Source organism: Strix aluco, chromosome 1 (assembly GCF_031877795.1).
Source record: "Strix aluco isolate bStrAlu1 chromosome 1, bStrAlu1.hap1, whole genome shotgun sequence".
NCBI lineage: Eukaryota > Metazoa > Chordata > Aves > Strigiformes > Strigidae > Strix > Strix aluco.
The window spans coordinates 171,311,815-171,332,744 of record NC_133931.1 but is presented as its reverse complement, the minus strand read 5'-3'; the positions used below and the strand labels follow the sequence as shown (position 1 = coordinate 171,332,744).

Below are 20,930 nucleotides of genomic sequence, written 5' to 3'. Positions count from 1 at the left end.
TAAGACAGGAGCCCAAGGTATGGGTAAGGTAAAGAGGACACAAGACAAGTGCATCTGAGGCTAAATGGGCTACAACTCTGTGCTTGATTCACCGTTTATGCCAGTATTGACCAGGAATAACTCAAGCAGAGTTACAGTGCTGTAAATACTGAGGTGACGGGCTGAGATTAACGCCAGGTACCCACTTGGCTGAAGGAAGCTCTGATGCTCGTGGAGGCGGTGAGAGCTGTTTCTGTAAACTGGTAGTCCTGATCTGAAATCAGAAGTCGAGCAGCATGCAAAGATGGGTAGTCAGAGGTGAACAGAAGAGATGGGCCAGTGCTGCAAAGTTGGGATTTGACTCTGTGTCCAAACTTGCCTAAACTCTGGGCTGGTTCAGAGTCTGGGTTTTGTGCATTTTAATCTGTGACACTTTTAGGGAAGAGAATGGCTGTAGAAATTAGGTGCAGAACAAAATTTGACTTGAGTCTGAAACTATTCCAGCTTGTGGGGGGTGATGGTAGTGGGTTGGTTCACCGTCATGGAAATTAACGAATTAACGGGTGACAAACAGTTCTTCAGAGTCATGATCCTGACAGGTGTGTGGTCTAAGGCTTTTGCTAAGTGCCCAGGGGGAAGCCTGCATGAGGTGCAGAGAGAGGATGGACTAAGTGCACTTTCCACTGTTGGTGACAGCATTCTCTAACGAAGTGGGAGGGGTAAATACTTTCCTTCTTCTCTACGGGAACAAGCTGGGATGCTGAGGAGCTGGATGTCCCAGTAGCAAGTGTCCAACCCCAGAAGACTCGCTCTCCACCACATGTTTTCAAGGAAGACTCATTGGCTGAGCCACATACCAGGGCACAGCTAGAGCAACATCTCTATTCGTGGGACTGTCTCCTTCTCAATGCATACACCAAGTCCTCTTCACTTCATGTATCAGGCACTGAACTTTTCTGTACCGTGCACATCATCTGTGTGCCAACAGGGCATCAGCAGTTTTCTCTCTTTCTCTCCTTCTCCCTCCCTCCCTCTCTCTAGGTGTCACAGAATTCTGTGTCAAATCTGGCAGAAGCTACTATGCTAAAAAGTTCATGCATAGAGCCTGCCCACTCTACAGCTCTATTATACATTTGTAGACTTCTCTGGTTCCAGGGCAAAAGCAAAGGAGTATTTGTATTATTTTTCTAAAAACTTATTAATTTATCTGCTTTTATTTCTTTTGGTGCTGTTGTTGTTGCTCATATTATACAGAGTCTGGCCATTTGGGCATGTAGATAGATCTCAGAAAGCTTAGTGCTGCTGTCCAACACAACCTCTGCCTGGCTGAGGGAAAAGGAGATACTTAGGAAGATGCAAGTCTTTCAAAGGACACTTAATCACACGAGTCACTTCAAGTGGGTGAGAGCAGAGTAAATCCATGCTTTTGCTAATGCTCTTCTTTCCAGCTCTGTGTTGTTCACTGGTTGAAAAACTGCTCTCTCCTACAGGAGACATTGTTGGGGCATAACTTGTGTGACTGCCAGGTGTACCTCAGGATAGCCCAGAAGTCATTAGACCTATTCTATCCAACCAGTTTTAGCCTTTTTTAAAGTTTTTATTATTTTAATATCAAAAAAGTAGACTTCTCTCATGTCTGCAACCTCGGAGGAAGTAGGCTCAAATCCGTTTCTCCACTTGGAGCCCAGTGAAGGGTTTTGCCTGCTTTATTTGCACGTGTGGACATCGTAGACTCGTATGCACTCCTGGCAGCGGACGTAGCAGCACCAGTGGAAGATACAGTGGCACTTCTCTTTCCGTTTCTCAGTCCTTGTGTTGTGCCCACGGCCGCAGCACAAAAGGTCGCAACCATCAATCCCATGGGAAGTGACATTACAGATCCTGTCACGTGTCCCAAAGGAACCTGTCTCAGGGTTGGGCTCACAAAAGTTTGGTGAGTTCTCATAGTAAACTAGGTCCTTCTCAGTTGGGGCTTTGAAGAAGTTGTATTTGGGCCTTAGGGTCTCAACCCAGCCACGGGATTCTCGATGTTTTTCCACCACCATCTCAGAAGCGCTGTCATACTTGTCCTTGAGGTAGTCACCGATGACCCTGAAGTCTGGCTGAGACCACCAGCAGGTCTTCACTTCGCAGCTGCCTGAGAGGCCATGACATTTGCACTTAAGATGCATGAGTTCAATAATAGACTGAAAAAGAGGAGAGGAAAGGCAAAGAAGAAGGAAGACATTAGCCTATATTCAAAGCACATATTGCATTCTGCTATTTAGCCAGGATTTCCTAAAGAATTGCAGTGTTTTCGTAGATATATTCACACACTTGTGAACAAAAGCCACCTTATCTTCCAGTCAATGCCCTGCACAGATGCTGGTCTAAGGCAGATAAAACCTCTGTAACTTTATTGTTTTCAGTGACTATCTCTGATTCCCACCCCAACTTTAAGCATCTAGCAAGTGCTTTCACTAAAGGCTGAAGAGATTTCTGTGCATACTAACTTCTATCTTATCAACGTTCATGTGTGAATATTACATTAGGTCATTCAAGAACACAGTTCAGACACATCTAGGCAGAGAAGCAAAAACCACACAAACCTACTAAAACAATGTCTTCGTAAATGAAATGTGTATTTATTCCACTGGAAATTAAAGAAATATGAATAATCCTAACCGTCTAGCACAGAATTCCATCTTTTACATATGTTTCATGTTTACTTAAGCAAACAAGGTTCTAGCCTTGCTGCAGCTATGTTCAGAAACCTAAAAAGTAATGTATTTTTATTTTAAAGCCAGGCTCGTGATTTTTCTAAAGCCATTTCAAAGAAAAAGAATAGCAGCCCAACTTTTGATTTTGAAAGGCTCAGACTCCAACATAAAACACTGTCCTGGAATAAATGGAAAAGTGATTACTGATCCCAGAAGTCTGCTATTTGCTTTTACCTCTTATTAAATTAGTCTAAAGGTTTCTAGAGGTGCTGCCCTCCAGTATTCTGAGGTGGGAGACAGCCTTATGCAACTTACTTGATAATCTGCTTTTCAGACTGATCAGCAAATTTCCAGGTACATGAACAGACTAGTGCCAGCCTGAGTCTAAAAGATTTGCCATGAATCAGCACCTTGGTGTTCACCAGGTGCTTTCCTGTGTTATTTACAGAGTATCACCCGCCGCAAAGGAGGTTGTAATTAGCGATCAGAGAGAACCACAAAATGTTTGGTTCATATAATCATGCCGAACTTAATCAAAGTTTCTGGCAGAGTCGTAGGGTTTGAGTTCATATGGGAACTAGTATGAAACATTGCCTATGTCTCAGGTTTAGCTGGAAACGCTTGAGTATGGAGGCCTGGAAGAGCTGTCCTATGAGTGCTGGAATGGTGATGATGGAAAACACTAGTGCTTTATAGAACAATAGAATTTCAGTTAATGGTGTGACATCTGTTCTCTAACCTTTGACATCTGTAAAACATCTGAAAATAACTCAGTGTCAATAACAAGACTTACAGTAAAAAGACCTCTGCAGGCCTGTGATCACAGGGATGCTTGTTCAAAGCTCAGTTTTTCCAAGGAATCTCACTTTACGGTAAATCCCTCCTTTCCACTCTACCCAGCTTCTCCACAGTCCTATTTGTATCATTATTTATCCCAGCAACTGCCACCAGCAATGCATGATACCTTGGGGTACCTGGGATAATTTGGGCCAGTGCTGGAGGAAACCACATTATTGCCTGTAGTCATCTACATTGAAGAAAATGTATTGTTTCTGGTGATATTCCATTTTGAAAGTTGTATCCCCTATTTCAGACCAGCTCTCCTGCGGTGTGAGGTGGGATAACTCCACTGGAGTTTGATGGTGTCTGCCTGAGGAACTGAGACCGAAGTCCTAGCCTGCCTGAGGACAGTTGTTTCCTAGAAGAGTACTACTGTGGTGGCTTTGTTATAGCTCACTGCACAGTCCTATGTCCTGCTAGACATGTGTAAGGCCTTCTGCTGAGGGAACAAGGCCACGTTAATTTCTTCTGATAACAGTGAGATATCTTTCCTCCACTGAGGGATAAGCTATCTCAAGTTTACTATATGAGAAAAAATGCTGTTATCTCAGAAAAGCTGCAGCATGGTCTCCATTAGCAAGAGCTCTGTGGTTCAGTTTCACAAATTGTTTCCCATAGATTACATTCTTCTGGTACTGAAGGGCTATTCTTGAGATGAAAAAGAGAATGTCCTCTTTCTAGGATTGTTCCGCCTTATGGAAAAGATTCACTGTGTATGAGACAGTCACTGTGATGAGATTTTGTGCTTTCTGTTCCCTGATACATTTTGGTCCATGACTGAGCTGAAAACACAGTAGCTGGCTTTGGGGCATGGTCCAAGTTTAATCAGGAGGTACCAGTCATATTCCCTTTTATTTTCTTTAAATATCCCCTGGGAAATAGAACAGTGTTGAGAAGAGGGGTGGTGGGAAATACTGTCCTGCTCTTCCCCACCCTCAAGCCTACGGAGCAAGGTGGTGATATCAGGGAAATGGACAGCTGCACTCAAACTAGGACTTGGTTGCCTAAACACATGCATCTAATGCCATTTGTGAACTCCAGGGGTGTCTAAGACATCAGTCCCAAGGTGGCGGAGGACCTGCAGGAGCCACACAGTCTTTCCCAGTAACAGCCCAAGGACAGACTGGCTACTTCAGGGTATCTCAGTTTATATTAAAATACAATTGCTTAAGAAGCTGAATCCTCTACATAAACCCGGGTCCATCTCTCTTAACTTCAGATGTCTACAGTACAGACGTCTCTGGCTGTACAGCTCACCTTCTTCCTACAGCCAATGGAGGGGAACGGGCACAGTTAGAACATCATTGACTGAGCTATTTCAAATGGTTCCTTCAAGCTGGGATGAAATCCCAGCCTAGACCTGTCTGTCTTGATCCGTTCTCTGTAAAAGATGTCTGGACAACTGACTCCAAGGTAGACATTTACATCTGGGTGGGTGAATTTACTTGTAGGTTTCATAGATCAGGTACATCCCTGACAAGAACTTTCATAAGGCAGGTATCATCATTTCATGATGTAAAACTGCCCAGATTTATGTTTCGTTTTTCCCCTCAGTTCCCTCCCACCGTTTATCATGGCAGGTAAGAAAAGATTAAAGGGAGATTGGAAAAGGTGAAACTAAATGTCCTTACGGTCCTTCCAGCTTCGTTGTTGTGCCTGTTCATGGCAGACCGAGCATCTGGTCTGTTCTCTCGGGCATCCGCAAACTCCCGAGACACCATGCTCCCAAACTCCACGTCCTCGCTGCAGCCCCCCCATTTCCAGCCTTCCCCGGGAGAGCCTTTGTGACGGGTGTCACAGCCGCAGATGGTGGCCGAGCCCTCGGCACAGGATCTGGTCACTGCGAAAGCCACTCCAGCAGAGGCAATGGCATGGACAAAGGCTGATTCCCTGGTAGCTGTGGAAGAGAGAAATCAATGAATAGTGGCCAGTGAAGGGACCACGCATGGCTTTGATCAGCCCCGTGAACACCTTCTCTCAAAGGCATGGCAGAAGACCAGGAAAATCTCCTCTTCCCTATGGTCTGCCTTGGACCTCCTCCAAAGATGTTTTCCTATACTAGGAAATAAGCTCCTGTGCAGACAGGACCGGGCTTGATTCAAAGTCAGCCAGGAAGTTTAGACTAAGGTCATCCTAAGGTCTTAGGATAGGGTCACATCAGAACAAAAAGCAGTGCAAACCTGAGTTTCAGGGGGCATATGGAATGGCAATGCACCGCATAGCTGCACCCTGAGCTGCTGTCTTGGCTTCAGATGCACGGAATTTGGGCTATGTTCCCATAACATGGAAAATGCAGGTCTACACTTAATGACAGCCTCCACCCTTAGTGGTGGGACCAGCAACCGGTAAAGCACCTCCTCCTCCTCGACTGAGAGAGCTGCTGATGTCTGGAAGGTGGGAAAATGCCAGGATGCCCAGATACTCCCTAATCCTCATTATGTAAACTAAGCATTATCCCCATCCTGTGGCCACTTTCTTTTTCCTAGGCTGTCTAGCTCACTTAAAGACAGTGCTCAACATATGGCACCTTGTATCTATCCAAAGTTTTGCTCACTTATCTAATTAAGGGCCCTGCCAAGGGGACTGGAAATGAACTTTCGTTTTCTGCCCATTGCCTCAGGATGCTGGGTGGAATCAGACAAAAGATGTCATGGTTAGGGACTGAGGAGCCTTACTCTCTGTGAAGACCTTCCTTCATAGCCTTTCATCCTAGCTGGAGATGGGTGGGGAAGGGCAGCTCAGCATTATGCTGGCTTTCCTGCATGACAGTGTTTTTTCTACACTGTGTCAAAATGAAAACCAAACATTTCAAACTGCTTTGAAAATGGGGAATATACCAAAATACCAGTTTTTATCCCCCTCCCCTCAGTTTTAGTCTCATTATGTTTCTTCACTCACTAGAAATGACCCTAGAGTTCAACACCACACCTCAGAAAACACCATTGCAATGCTTTTTGACTTCAGAAAAATGGCATTTTTGTCATGAACAGGGCTATTCTTAAACCCTTGAGGCAATGCTAAGATGTCACAATGATTCTGATAACTGGCCTCCCTTAACATCCTATCCCATTCCCCACAAGAGCTCACCTTGTGCCTTAGCCAAGAAAGCATGTTGTCTCTGACACCTTTCAGATGATTAGGCTAGGACAGTGTTGAAATATGAATGGATCCATAAAGGCAGAAGGTCAGGTTTTCAGTTGATGCAACTTCACCAGCTTCTCCTGAGCTTTGCATCAGCTGATGAGATGCCTACTCAAAACCGCTCAAACCTTCTCTGCACCGTATTTTGCTGATCTGAGCTTTCCCTGGGCATTTTGGCTTAATCTTTAGATGCTTCCAGGCTTTACTAATGCAAAGAGAGTTTAATATGCCAAACGAAAAAGCCAACATGTTCTTGGGGAGAAATCAAAGCTGCATGCTTGCAGAGCAGTCCCAGCGGGATTGAAGGCTTAAGCAAGAACTTGTGCAGCACTGCTACACTTTGGGAAGACTACCAAACACAACAATATGCAAATCAAATAATGTGCATGAACTTACAAGCCGAAGATATGAGCAATGTTCTGGAACATGTTGTCAATGCGCATCGTGAGGTTAGTAAGTCACTGAGGGCTAGAACCAAAAAAGGAAAATGCAGGAACCCTCAGTTCCACAATGTGATTTTGAAAAACCCTTATTCAGCATCTGTCCAGCCTAGAGGATCTCAGCTTCCTGCAAATGGTGACCATGTAGTTTCTGAGCTGTGTGAAAGTTTAGCTTTTGAGCTTGAACAGATGAATTCAGTTCTAACAGGACTGAGAACTTGATATCTCACACTTGCCTAAGCCCAGGTGGGATCCAAAAACCAAATTTTGGGGGTGGGGATCTTTGTATGATGTCTCCAAGGACACTGATGACCAGACCTGGGGTCTGTGAAAGGCAAAGGCTTCTCATAGAAGCCAGTTAGATAAGTTGGTAGGATGAATGCCATTACCCTCTGGCAGGGAGGTAGAAGGTATAATACCTGACCAGAGGATAGCTAACACACCTTCCACTTCCTCCCATTGTGGCCTAATCTTGAAACCTTTTGATATGCTGCTGTGCCATGGACAGGAGAGGAAGATGATAATAATTCTTCCTCTTCTTCTTCTTCTTCTTCTTCTTCTTCTTCTTCTTCTTCTTCTTCTTCTTCTTCTTCTTCTTCTTCTTCTTCTTCTTCTTCTTCTTCTTCTTCTTCTTCTTCTTCTTCTTCTTCTTCTTTTTCTTGTTCTTGTTCTTGTTCTTCTTTTTCTTCTTCTTGTTCTTGTTCTTCTTCTTGTTCTTGTTCTTCTTCTTCTTCTTCTTCTTGTTCTTCTTGTTCTTGTTCTTGTTCTTGTTCTTGTTCTTGTTCTTGTTCTTGTTCTTGTTCTTGTTCTTCTTCTTCTTCTTCTTCTTCTTCTTCTTCTTCTTCTTCTTCTTCTTCTTCTTCTTCTTCTTCTTCTTCTTCCCCCTTCTGTCTCACAGCTGTAATGGCTAAAGCACATTGCTTGGATAGGTTAGCTCTCATGTCTTGGGAACCACCCCTTCCTCTGCTCAGGAGGAGAGACCTGATCCAAGGCCTTTGGCTATTTGGGAAGGTGCTGTAGGTGCTGAACTGATGTTTGCAAATGCCATGGAGAGTCCCTGTGCCTTGCCATGCTGGGACTGAAAAGAAAGCATCTACAGCCATGGTGTTTGTGCAGAAAACCTTCTCCTGAGTGGGTATGAGAGCGATGGCCTTGGCTTAGGAGTCCACAGGTCATGGATCCCACCTGGGCTTCAGCAGGAGCCATTAGCTCAGAACAGAGGTGCTTCTCTGTGCATACAGGTGCAGAGCTCACCAAACCACAAGGGAGCTTCAGGCAATGCAGCCAGAGGGTCTGCAGAATTTGTGCATTTGCCAGGACTTGGTCGTAGCTAAACAAGATATTACAGGACAGCTTTGGTTGTAGATACCCAATCCTAAACCCCAGACCTGTTACCTAAACTCTTCACTGTTGCTAGATATTGCAGAAAACCTACAGCTCCAGGAGGGTATTGATAGGATTTGCCTTAAGAAACACCCATTATACTCAGCTCTTCTCTTCCCAGAAAGATCCCAATGCCTTTTACAGCCTGTATAGGCTGTAATCACTCCCCTGCTTTTGAAATGCAGCCACCCCTGGGGTGGAGTGCAGCCACCACTTAACAGCACACAACAGGAAGCAAATAGCATTGTATCTGATCGTAACTACCTGGGGAATGTAGGCAGGCAGAGCAAAGAACCTGAGATCTGGCCCCGGGCACTGAGGTTAGGAGTTTGTCTCTTGAGAAAGTTGCAGCTGATCTCTTAATGACTCCATGAAATTAGGGCACTGGGTTTACATCTCCTACCCCTAACTTAAGGCACCGAGTTCAATATTGACGCAGATGGAAGAGCGCCATCGCGTGAATCACGTCCTGCCACCTCCTAAGTTATAGGACTGTCCTCCAATTACTGAGCAGACCTGACCCTGCTGAGCTCTGAAGAGCTCCTCAGGTAGCCGGAGGCGGTGTGGCTGCAGGAATGGAGAAGGAGTGTATAGAGATACAGATAAGCAGAAGGAAAGCATGCACTTGTAATGGAAATGAGGGGTTATTAAGGTGCCATATAAAAATGCAAGAGACTTAGCAAAGATAACAGGAAAGTGCAGTATATTTGTCAGGTCGCCTCATTCCTCTCTGGGTGGTTCTGGTAGCAGGAGACAAGCAGCTCGTTAGGACTTGAAGAGAGTTTCTGGAAAGTCATCTGGCAAGAGAAGGTTAATAGGGACTAATACCTCACAGGGATGTTGACTTAAGAGCATTTTAACCACTTTGTTTTCAGTGCAGCACTAGGTCACCAAAGCTCTGGCTTCAGCTTGTTTAATTCCTGCCTGCTCCCGAATTTCCCTGCAGGGCTTAGAGACTTGGGCGGCTGGCACTTCAAGGTACTCTGTTCTGGACCCTTTTGTGGGGGTTGGCTGTCGGTGGAAAAAGTGCTGAGACTTACGGAGGGTCTTTAGGGATGCTTTGTAGACGCCCCCTAATACAGAGCTCTCCAAGTCACTGGTCACTTCTGGAAACTGTTTCCAAAGAAGCCCGGCCTATGAAGCTGAGAGACTGAATGTCCTGTGCAGAACACCTCTGACCACCCTGTCTAAGCAGCAGAAACATCTTGGGATGCAAAAACACATGGCTGAGCAGTATCAATATGAGAATTCAGGGGCCTGAGGATGAGGGCATTTTTATGTGAATTTGGGCAAATCCTTTAGTCAGCCTGTGCTTCTGCTTCCTTATCCATATACCTGAGGACAATCCTGCTTATCTCCTCAGGAGCCTGCAATGCTAAATTCAGTGATGTCTTCAGAATTCTGGGTAGAAGGTGTTGGAGCTGAGCAGAGGGTCCTCAAGATGTGGGATGAGGAAGGCAAATGAATAACTGCATGAATATATGAAACCTGTTCTCAAGTGTTCTTCTGTCCAGACAGTGACTTATTTTCCCTAAATCTTCTTCTGCATGACTAAATGATTAACCCCAGGTCAGGTAGATATCCCTGATAGATATGTGGAAGGAAGGACTACAGTGATGTAGAAAGATGAACATAATGGTTTATTTTGGTCTTAAAAAGCTACAGTCCCTTTTAACCACTTTTTACCATAGTATTGAGCCCTGTTGTTCCCACTCTTGACACCCTAAATCTTTCCTTCCTCCCTGCACAGTGGCCTGGTGGCAACAACAAGTTCCTGGGACAGGGCAACACAACCCACCTTCAGATGTGTTGAGAGCTGAAGTTGCAAGTCTTGTGTCCTGGTCCACAGCTCGAAGAACTAAGGGGTATTTTAGAAAGGGGGCACTGCTGTTTCCACTGATTGCTCTTTAAAAGAAAACAGTGAGATCTGTGCAGTCTTGGAAGGAAGGAAGGAAGGAAGGAAGGAAGGAAGGAAGGAAGGAAGGAAGGAAGGAAGGAAGGAAGGAAGGAAGGAAGGAAGGAAGGAAGGAAGGAAGGAAGGAAGGAAGGAAGGAAGGAAGGAAGGAAAGAAAGAAGAAAGAAAGAGAAAGAGAGAAAGAGAGAAAGAAAGAGAGAGAGAGAAAGAGAGCAAGAGAGCAAGAAAGAGAGCAAGAAAGAGAGCAAGAGAGAGAGAAAGAGAAAGAAAGAAAGAAAGAAAGAAAGAAAGAAAGAAAGAAAGAAAGAAAGAAAGAAAGAAAGAAAAGAAAGAAAGAAAGAGCAAGAAAGAGAGCAAGAGAGCAAGAGAGCAAGAAAGAAAGAAAGACACTGCAATGGTGTGGCTGCAAGGTGTTTCTGACACCACAGACTTCTTGAGTGCTCCTGGGAGAGTCACCTAGGAAGCAGGGTAAAATGGAGAAAATATCATAGCAGGATTGTGGGAAGGAGACATGCTGTTTTCTCTGAGCTTTGTTTTTCAAAGTTAAAAGACAAGAGAAAGCTAGCTGTTGTTTCAGCTACTTCAGACACCAGACACCCATCTCTGAGGGGTGGAAGTTGTAAAGTCTTTCCAACACTTGTCTAGTCGGGCATGTACCCAGGGAGTGTGAGAAGGGGTTTCAATTCCCTCCTTGGCTTGAGGGGATACAAACCCACAACTGTCATGCTAGGATTTGCACAACAGTTGACACTACATTGACTCTGGATTAAAAAAAAGAAATAAATCTAAATAAACCTCAAGAACCAAGAAACTGGAAATAAAACTGGGGGCAGACTAGTACTTCTGGTATTTGGAGCCAGCACAGCCCTGACTCTTACACTGGGGGCTTGTCCTAACAGCTCAGTTTCCCCCTGATTACTATGGTTGGGGTTCTTCTTGCAGGTTAGACATCATGGGGATTGCAGGGGAGGAAGGCGTTGTCCAATGGAGGAAGACGGTGAGGAATATGTGAAGTGAGCTTTGAGAATTTTGGAAACCAGTCTTTGACTCAGGTGAGGTAAATTTTATTTTTGACTGTAGCATAAAGAGGACTACCCAACTGCTATCAGCACACTGTTGTCTCCTTGAATCCATCAAGAGAGTCACATTACTTAGATGCGGGAGGAGAACTGTGCTATTCCCTTGTGGGGAGGGTCAACCATGAACACCTCCATGGTGAAAACTAAGCCAGAAGGGTTTGAATGAAAGGCCAATGTTGCACCACTTTGGATGAGAAAGAAGGATGCCAGAAAGACTAATACCAAATGCTCCTCACCATGGATGCAGGGGCTGAAGCACTGATGGTGTAAAAGTCAGTGCCTGCTCCTTATTTGCAACTACACTGAAGCCAAGGCTGGAGGAAAGCCTCAGCTCTGAAGGGTACCTCTCAGAGCTACTTTGAGCCCAAGCTTCATCAGTTGCTAAGTTGATGGTGACCCCCCCCAGGAGAAGTGGGATTCTTTAGGCTCACACTGACAGCCTTGCAGGCACAACTACTTTCTGAACAGCAGAAGTGAAATCCAATGGGACTGGTGAGTCAGAGCTCACAGAAGCTGCAAAAATATGCAGGCATCACTACTGGTTTATACTAACATGAATGGCCTGCTGGCCCTGAAATCTGTGAGCAGGGTAAGCAAGGACCACCTGCAGCAATGCAGCCTTTCTTGTCCCAGATAGCAGCAGAAGGTACTCCAGTCCCTCAGCCCAGCTGGCCTCTGTGCTAAACTTGCCAACCACTAGATCTCTCGGAGCCAAGAACTGAGGGTTCAGGACATGGGGATGATGCCCCCGCCTTATGATGCTCTTTGCACTAAAGGGGGTTTATAAGAAAGATGGGGACAGACGTTTTAGTAGGGCTTGTTGTGATAGGACGAAGGATAATGGTTTTAAACTAAAAGAGGGTAGATTCAGACTAGATATAAAGAAGACATTTTTTACAATGAGGGTGGTGAGACACTGGAACAGGTAGCCCAGAGAGGTAGATGCCCCATCCCTGGAAACGTTCAAGGTCACATTGGATGGGGCTCTGAACAACCTGATCTAGCTGAATATGTCTCTGTTCATTGCAGGAGGGTTGGACTAGGTGTCCTTTAGAGGTCTCTTCCTACCCAAACCACATCTGGTTCTGAAAAATGAAGGGTCACATCTCATAGCACAGGGCATATTTCTCCCCAGGGAAAGGAGGAGGGAATGTGGGAAAAAAATGTTAAAAGATTTTGTGGGGTTTTTTTATGATCACAAAGAAGGAAATCATTTGCCAATCAGAACTATTAAATATTGGCACGGCACCAGGTGAAGACGGAGAACAGGGAACCCCTTGGCACATGCCAGCTGACAGATCCATCTATGGTGCAGAGACAGTGCCCAACTGCTGGAGGGGAAAAAGCATTGTTCCCATCATAGAGGAGGAGGAGGATCACAGTGGTGTCACGGCTGCTGAGAGCCTGACATTGCTTGTGGGGAAAACACTGGGAACGTTGGAAACAAAATATTGGCGCTCACAGACTTGGAGGCAGGCGAGCTTCAGTTTCAGCACATTCCTCTCGATTGTAGCAATAGAGGATCCCATCTCAGATAAACCAACTGAAAGGGCTTTACATAAGCTGTCTGGCTCAGCCTCAAGCTTCCTTCAACTCGTCTCTGAGAGGTCCTTGTTTCCAGTGTTCATATTTCCCCTGGCCCATCCTCACCAACCTCATCATGTTGGTTTCCTGCAACAGCATCTTTTGGCCTGACACTGAAGGCTCCCCAATTACCCCCTTACTCCTCAAAAGGGGATTCTTGTACCATGCTTGTTGTTTGCTTTCAAAGATTCACCTTCTACCCATTAGGAAAGGTGGAGAAGAGCAAGCGGTGGCCTTGGATGCTCTCAACACAAGGATTACAAAGGGAGGGGACAAGTCAGGCTTCCTGGTGGGAGGGTGAATCATTCCACAGAGCACATTCCTAAACTTCACAACACCTATTCTTACTAGGTATATTGGAAAATGCTTTCCAAAGTCCAAACTTCAGGAAGAGATCCTGAGTTTCTTTAAAGCTTTCATTTCTTTACTTGGTGTCACTCCCAAGTCTAAACAGAAGCAGCCAAGTGTCCCGACTCTGATTTTCTTCTCAATCACAGCAGTATCAGACAGAAAGTCCTTGTTGTTACTCTGAGAGGACTCTGGAGACTTTAATAAGATCAGAGTCTGGTGACTGCCTTACATGACAGAGGAGAGGGGCAAAAGGGAGGACTTTTCTCCTCACCCAGTACTGCATGATGCCTTATTACCCTAGGAATGATGCTTATGCTTGGATCATTCGTTTTCCATATGGCCTTCCATAAGAACATCAGTACCTCAAGCTGCCTCTGTGCTGAGCTGTGTGGACATGGCTACTTTCTTATCAGCACCTCATCTGGGCTTATATCCATTATAGGTCTTGGCAGTACCCCCAGGACTTTCCAGAGCAACTCTGCATTGCACAGAGAAGACATGTCCAGAGCTATATAATCTTGTCCAGAAGATCATGATTGCATGGGATCCTTTGGACAAGAGTGGAGCCTAAATGATTGTCTGGGATCCCTTGGATGCGGAAGGATCACTCAGTCCATTCCTCAAAGGTCTGTTTGTAAGACTACAGTCTCAGTGTAGATTCGAAGAATGACCTGAATGGTTTGGAGACATAGACCAGTGAAACCCAAAAGCCTGGTGCTGTTTCCTGTTGTGTAGGCTTCTCTCAGGTCCCCCAGTCTTTAGCAGCATTTCCCAAGTGGCTTTATCTCCATGTCTGAGGAAGCCTGTTTTGCAGAAACAGCAGTTCTTGGGGGCTGCAGGTAATTGAGGCTTTCAGGTCTAACCCTGGAATGGGGTGGGGGTGGCTCCAAGAGCAGATGTAGCAGTGGGAGAAATGCAGCTTCGGAGCACCCACACTGCAGCCGGTGATGCGAGCCAGGAGCTGTCCCCATGAATCCGGGCTCTGCATGACACCACAGCCTATGCCCTTCTTCACAGAGAGCCATGCCAACTCCATGCCCAGCTGATTCTGCACTGTTTCTCACCAAAATCCAGCTCCGGGGTTTGTTTGACTTTTTTATCCTTTTAAAAATCAGGCCCCTAAATGCAAAGACTTATGCAAATGCAAAGCATAATAACAAGAAGCTAACCACACTTTTGCATATCTTAAAGGAAAGGTTAGGTTTGGGTCCCATCTGTGTTTTGAACGAAGTTCTGATTGAGTTCTTGTTTCCTCTGAACCAGCGTGCTAGTGTCAACACATCCCTGGGAAGATGAAAGGCCCTAAAAAGACATTTGATCAGATTAGCTGTGATTCAGATCATTGGAGGGAAATTATTAAATGGGCAATTCCTGCCAGGGAACATGAAGGCGATACAGATAAGAGAGAATGTTGGATTGAAGGAGATTGGATTAACAGTTTGTAAAATCCTGAAGGGCAAGTTCCCCTAAAACATCTGAAAGATGTTTTTTTTTTCTTTTTTTTTTCCTTCTTTTTTTTTTTTTTACTTTTTTTCTGCTGGTTGCTTATGATTATTGTTGCACCCAGCACAACAGACCTGCAACCTCCAGCGCAGTGCTTGCACTTCCAAACCTTTCATGCTCTACCTGAAACAGGTAGAGCCAGATTGTCAGATGCTGGAGCAGCCCGGGAGCCTTGTGCAGGGCTCTGGGAGCAGGGCCGTTGCTCCCTGCCACCCTCCCAGCCCTTGTGTGAGCCGAGAGTGGGTTGAGGGCTGGCATGCTCTCGCTAATTAGCTACTGTCAAAATAACCCCAGGTGATTGCAGGTAAACAGACCCCCAAGATAGGCAAATCAGCAGGACAGTCTGGTATCAGTAACCCAAGTCTGATACCTGCAAAGCAAACATCCCTCTATCTCTCTCTCTATCGCCCTATCTCTCTGTCAATCTAATCATTACCATGTATGTCTCCCTACCTACCCTGCTTAATGCAAGCACGTTTTATCTGTCTTTCTGTTGGCTTGGTCATGTGTGAAACACTCGGCGTCTGATCCCCTCCTCCCACCATCCCGTAAATGCCTCCTTCTGAATATTTCATTGCTGTCTCGAATCCTGAAACAGCATGGTCCTCCCGGCCCTTCGAACCGCCCCAAATTACCCCGACCCCTCATCTCCCCAATGGCCCCATGTCCCTGGGAGGCTCTAGACAAAAGGAAGCTGTGTGCCAATTGAGGGTTATTAGCAGAGATACAACGTGCTCATTGTGGCAGGACCAAGTCCTTAATGAAAGGATAAGGTGGAAAAGGAGCAGGGAAGGACTGGGGTGAAATTGTCCAGGGTGCCTCCCAGGTTAAAGGATCATCAGGGTCCTTTCTGGACTCAAAAAAAAAAAAAAAAAAAGGCAAGAAAAAAAAGGCAAGCCCCAAAGACTTCTATGCAAAACAACCCCTCTGGTCAATAGGATACAGGGAAGAAAAAAAAAATAATAACTGTATTCTGTTATCAGAAGCAACATGGTTGAACAAAAGGATCGCCTTCGCCCACCTGAGAATGGAATGTGAGGCTCCATTTCGCTGCTCTGATCGTATTTGACAGCCCCCCTCGAGACTGCCTGGTTGGTATGGCAAATCGTCCTTATTACCTGCTGGGGTGAATGAATCCCCCTTTGTGCTGGCACTGTCACGCTGCATTAGGTTGACAATGGCCTGAGATATTTTATATGAAATTTGCCCTCACTTGTGATTAGCCAGCACCAACTAAGTCATAGCAACCTAGAACTATGCATTGGCCGGGCCCCGTTGTCGGCCGAAAGGGAAATCCCTATTCAAATGGTTTAATAAAACAATCTAAAGGGCGTGTGAATCGTGAAAAGCATTTTCACTTTTCTCTTTAGCTTAATCTCATGGTCGCTGGGATATTGTGCTCTGAGCAGACCCCAGCAGGGTGTGGGCTAAGGTCCCCCATCAACTTCTTTTACAGCCTCCTTTTCTGCGAGTTAATGATATACCGGTGTGATTGCCTCCCGCAGCAAGAAGAAACACGCATTTGATGAAAAGGATGGACCTCCTAACACATCCTAAATGGCAACAATTTCTCATCCAAAGGTCACAGGTCATAACCTGGATTTTGAATCACCACCCAGATCTTTTTCAAAGCCCTGCTAAAGCTGGGGGATTCTGCAAGGCCGTTTTACACACAGACACACACACACACACACCCCAAGACACTGCGTTATCTCCAGAAGTTCCTGCTCTGCTTGAGTGCTGAGTTTAGTGTTTGGAAACAATTGGATTTTCCCCTAGTTTTGGGCTACAGTTTGCTGCTTTTCACGTCCTCTCAACCCTGGGTTGCAACACAGGAAAAAGCACAAGATGGAGGTGGGCAATGCAAAGATGCGTGGTCTCTCTGCAAGCCACCTCCTGAGCATCCCCAGAGGGTCACCCAGAGCTCAGCAGCACCCAGGGTACAAGCAGGACCCTTGGCTGAATCAGCAGCTGGCCATTCATCCAAAACCTGTCACACTCCCATCCCTGAGCATCACCTCCAGCAAGGTTCAAGGTCTGCAAACTCTCCCTGCTCTCTTGCAGATGTGGAAAAGCCTCCCCAGTGCTGACCCCCTCAATAAGCAAGATCTCCCATGCACGCCAAGATGCAGCCGCAGAGATCTGTCTGTGGAGTGGGAGGAGGGGGAAGGAGAAGCGCAGGGTTCCCCTTTTGCATTTTTGCTCCTCTTCCTTGCCCAGGCTGGGAAGCAGAGGAAGGCAGTGGCAGTGGGTGCAGGGTCTCCACAAGAGTAGCTGAAAGCCGGGTGCTCATCTTAACGTTTACCTAAACAGAGAAACACTTTGAGTCTGCAAAATGAGGCTGGAAATCCCCGGGGAAACAAGCTCCCTCATGAACCTCCCACAGCCGAGCTTCCAAGCGCAAATGAAAGGGGAAAGCAGCAACAGGGACCTGTTTTGTTTTCACCACTTTCCTTTCCTATTCTGCATTTCCCCCTTTCCCATCATGAAGCCTTGGGCCAGGTGGGGGGTTCCTCTGTCGGTTGTACGTCAATATTCTCGCTTGATTTTTTCCCACCAGAGCTCAGCAAGAAGAGCAAGGCTGCAGGGAACACGCACAATGAAAGCAGCCCGGGCTCTCATGAGGGATCCTTTTTGCTTTCAAAATCCACATTAGCCTCTCCTAAAAGGTGTTCACACGAGCTGTGGTATGTTTCCATTGCAGTTCTCCACATAATTGTAATCTATGTGGGGCAAGGAGTGATTTTGTTATTATGTGCTTGTACAGTATTTAGCACAATGGGGCCCTGATCTCTGCTTGGGGCCTCAGAGTCCCCTGTAATACAAATAATTAACCATAATAGAGCTGGGAAAAATATCTTAATAAAACCATGGAATCAATTTGAGGCAATTAAGCAATTTTTCTGCTTGCAGAAGTTTTTGCTTTACAGGCTCAGTTTGGAGAAGGGAGGGGGTTTTGGGTGCTGGGGGAACTGCAGGAAACTGCTCATCCCCCTGCAGTAGGCTTTGGCAATCTTTTTTTTTTTTTTTTTTTTTTTTGTTGTTTCTGTGGGTTTCAGTTTCATCCAGTTGGGGAGGCAGAAAATTTTTATGCAGCTCCCAAAGCACAAAAGCCACTTTTTATAAATAGCTTTTTATAAATAGGAAGCATGGTTTGGAGGCTGGATCTGTGGTTCCTGAGGGAGAAGGGGCTCAGTCCTAAACAGCATGACTTTTGAACAGCTCATCTGCCCTGCCTCTGCCCCAGCTGCCCACCTGTGAAATGGAGAACAATCATTATCTTCCTGCCTTCTAATCCCAAGTACTTGAGGATGCAGCTAGCTGCTAAAGCAGTAGGGATTGCAGATCTATTTAGACAGTAAGGAGTTTCAAAGCCGTGGACACAGACTGGATGATTTACAAGCAATTAGAAGTCAGCAGATAAGCTTTGGATGACAGATACTCTGATTATAGTTGAAGCTCTTGTATAATTTGCAAAGGGAAAAGGGAGCTAAATATATTGAACGCTTGTCTAAAGTTGTATTCAGTTCTGTACTTGTCCATCACGGAGGGAGTGCATGTGAGGACTACAGCAAGGAGCACATCTTCTAAGGGTGGGCAAACTAACAAATCTACTGGCTCACTCAACCAAAACAGTAGCTCAAGAGCTGAACTACACCACCCTTTTCTGAAGGAAACAGCTATACCCTCCATAAACGCATCTGTGGGCCAAGGGCGTGCAGACCCCGCACTTTGTCATACATAGATCTTTTCTGACCAAGTCTTTGCAGGAACTCTTCTTACCAACAGTCATTTTCTAAGCGGCATTCCCTTAAATCTTTTAGTCCTAGGAAGACACAATCAGAATAATCACAACAGAAAAAACGAAAACGATATCCCTCCGTACACCATTGTGCATTGACAGTATGGCTAAGGCAAGTCTGTGAACTGCTGATCAGCCTGGTGTTGGTCCCAGACATGGATAAATGAGTCCTAGAACTTAAAAATTGAAGAAAAAGATCTGCACCACAATGATTTCAAAGTACACCTCACCCTCTACTGCATGTATGTCCTAATAATGGTTCAGTTTAGCTGCCACAAAGAGTTAGCCTGTTTTCCTACCGGACTGAAAATGTCATCAGTTTGATTTGGGAAGCCAAGAAAAAACATGCAAGGTGAATACTTGGCTAGGAGACCACCTGGCGATCTGTCAGACCCAGAGTAAGAGAGAGAGCTTGAGTTCTTGGTGAATATAAGAGCACAGAAATTAACTAAATGGATGTTTTCCATCAACTTCAATGTCAAGTGATACACTGGGGTTAAAAAATAATAATATCAACAATAAAATAGCCATAATTTGTATCTACTTGTGATTTAAAACAGTGAAGCTCTCACACACACAAACAGCATCTACCTTGCCCCCACCAAATGGGCTTCTTGTCATGGACAACCATCCACCCATGTGCCTGTGTCCACACTAGTGAAGTGGGTGACATGCAGTTCCCATCCTGCTGTGTGGGCAACTGCCACATGTTCTTACTGCAGGGATAAGGAGCCAGCTCAAGGAGTGAGCTGTCTTCAACTGGAACATCCAACCTGGGTTAGGAGAATGGTCTGGGTTTTCTTATGCCCACCAAGAAGGTCTCAGACATGACGATTTCTGTTCCTCACTGACCCACGTAGATTTTTGAACCAGTGACCCCAAAACAATTTCGAAATTGTGGATAGATGCTGTCAAGACTCAGTTCTGCTGCTGCATGATCCCTCCCATAATCAGAACTGCAGCACAGTTGTTGCAGCATGAGATACCTACTTGACCTCAAAAAAAAAAAGCCCTGCTGTTGAAGAAAAGGATACCAAACAACTCCAGACGACTTTCTCAACCAGTCATCATTTGTATTCATAAGACAAGCCAAGTTCATTAATCTTATGCTTACCTTATTTTGCCCAGGTTTCTTAAGCTCGAATAACACCCACCTACCTAATTACAGAGATGCAGTTTTCTCGCCCAGCCCCGTGCCATACACTTGTCAGCCCTCGTGGCAAGCAGAGCTGGAAGTGTGCAGAGATGCCCTCTCCTATGGAGATGATCTCTTCCAGTCTGAACTGCACATGGGTTTTGCCCTCCCAGGCAAGGAAAATGGTGGGAACCCAGAATGTGAATAACCTCCAGGTAGGGATTGGAGTCTCTCTGAAGAGAGATGGGGGCTGTGAGCGAGTGGGAAAAAGAGGCAAGTGCTGTGGGTTTTGACCCAGCTTCGATCTCTGTCTCAGGGCTCACCCATTTCGAGACAAATGATAACATATCCTTTGATGAAGCATTCCCTTCCTCAGGCTATATGTCATTATGGTGTTTTTGCTTCTTCTCTTTCACATTGTGGGGCTTTTCCAGAGCTTTGCCAACCTGATAGCAAGAAAACTGGCAATATACTTCTCATTCTTGCTGCTTTTAATTCACCAAATGCCTGTTTGCTCTTATGTCAACCCTACCTTCTTATTTGACAACTGGACATGATGTTGTTCCTGATTTTGCATCTGCTGTTCTGCTACAGGTTCTTAAAGAGCATCCACACCCCACGGCTATGGGTGTGTGCACTCAAGAGTTGGTGGGAACAACTCATGGCTCCTTATCCTGCATATTAACTTGGAGGGGAGGAAGGGTGATGACCTGTTCTGCCTACACGGTCTTTGGTGACTTTAGTGGGAGTGGAAGGCATTTGCCAAATGCTGGAGGAACCTAGTACCTTAAGGGTTTACTGACAGTGCACATCGCTTTCATCCCTGCCTATCTTACAGCAACAAAATCAAAGCTACGCATCCTGCAGTCTCTTGGGATGGGAACTGCTAAAGATTCCTCTCTTGTTGTTAAATGTAAGCTCCCTCGGTGACAACACTGCTGCTGCCCTATGTAATGAGTGGGGATAGATGATATGTGAAGTGCAGAAAAAAAAAAAGAAGAACCAAGAACCCTTAGGAAATGTCTTTGAAAATCAGTTACTGAATAAATTGGGTAAATTAAAAAGTATATTTTGGCCAC

At 45.5% G+C, this 20,930-nt stretch overlaps 1 protein-coding gene across 1 annotated transcript in view; it reads right to left on the bottom strand.

Annotated features, from left to right (window-relative positions):
- Window positions 1-1,685: 1,685 nt before the first annotated feature.
- The window catches only part of WNT3A (Wnt family member 3A), an 88,488-nt gene continuing 69,243 nt past the window's right edge, over window positions 1,686-20,930 (bottom strand). The window contains exons 3-4 of the mRNA XM_074850213.1: window positions 5,150-5,415; window positions 1,686-2,165 (exon numbers count right to left, since the gene is read on the bottom strand). Coding sequence (XP_074706314.1) covers window positions 1,686-2,165; window positions 5,150-5,415 — 746 coding nt within the window. The remainder of the gene's footprint in view (window positions 2,166-5,149; window positions 5,416-20,930) is intronic.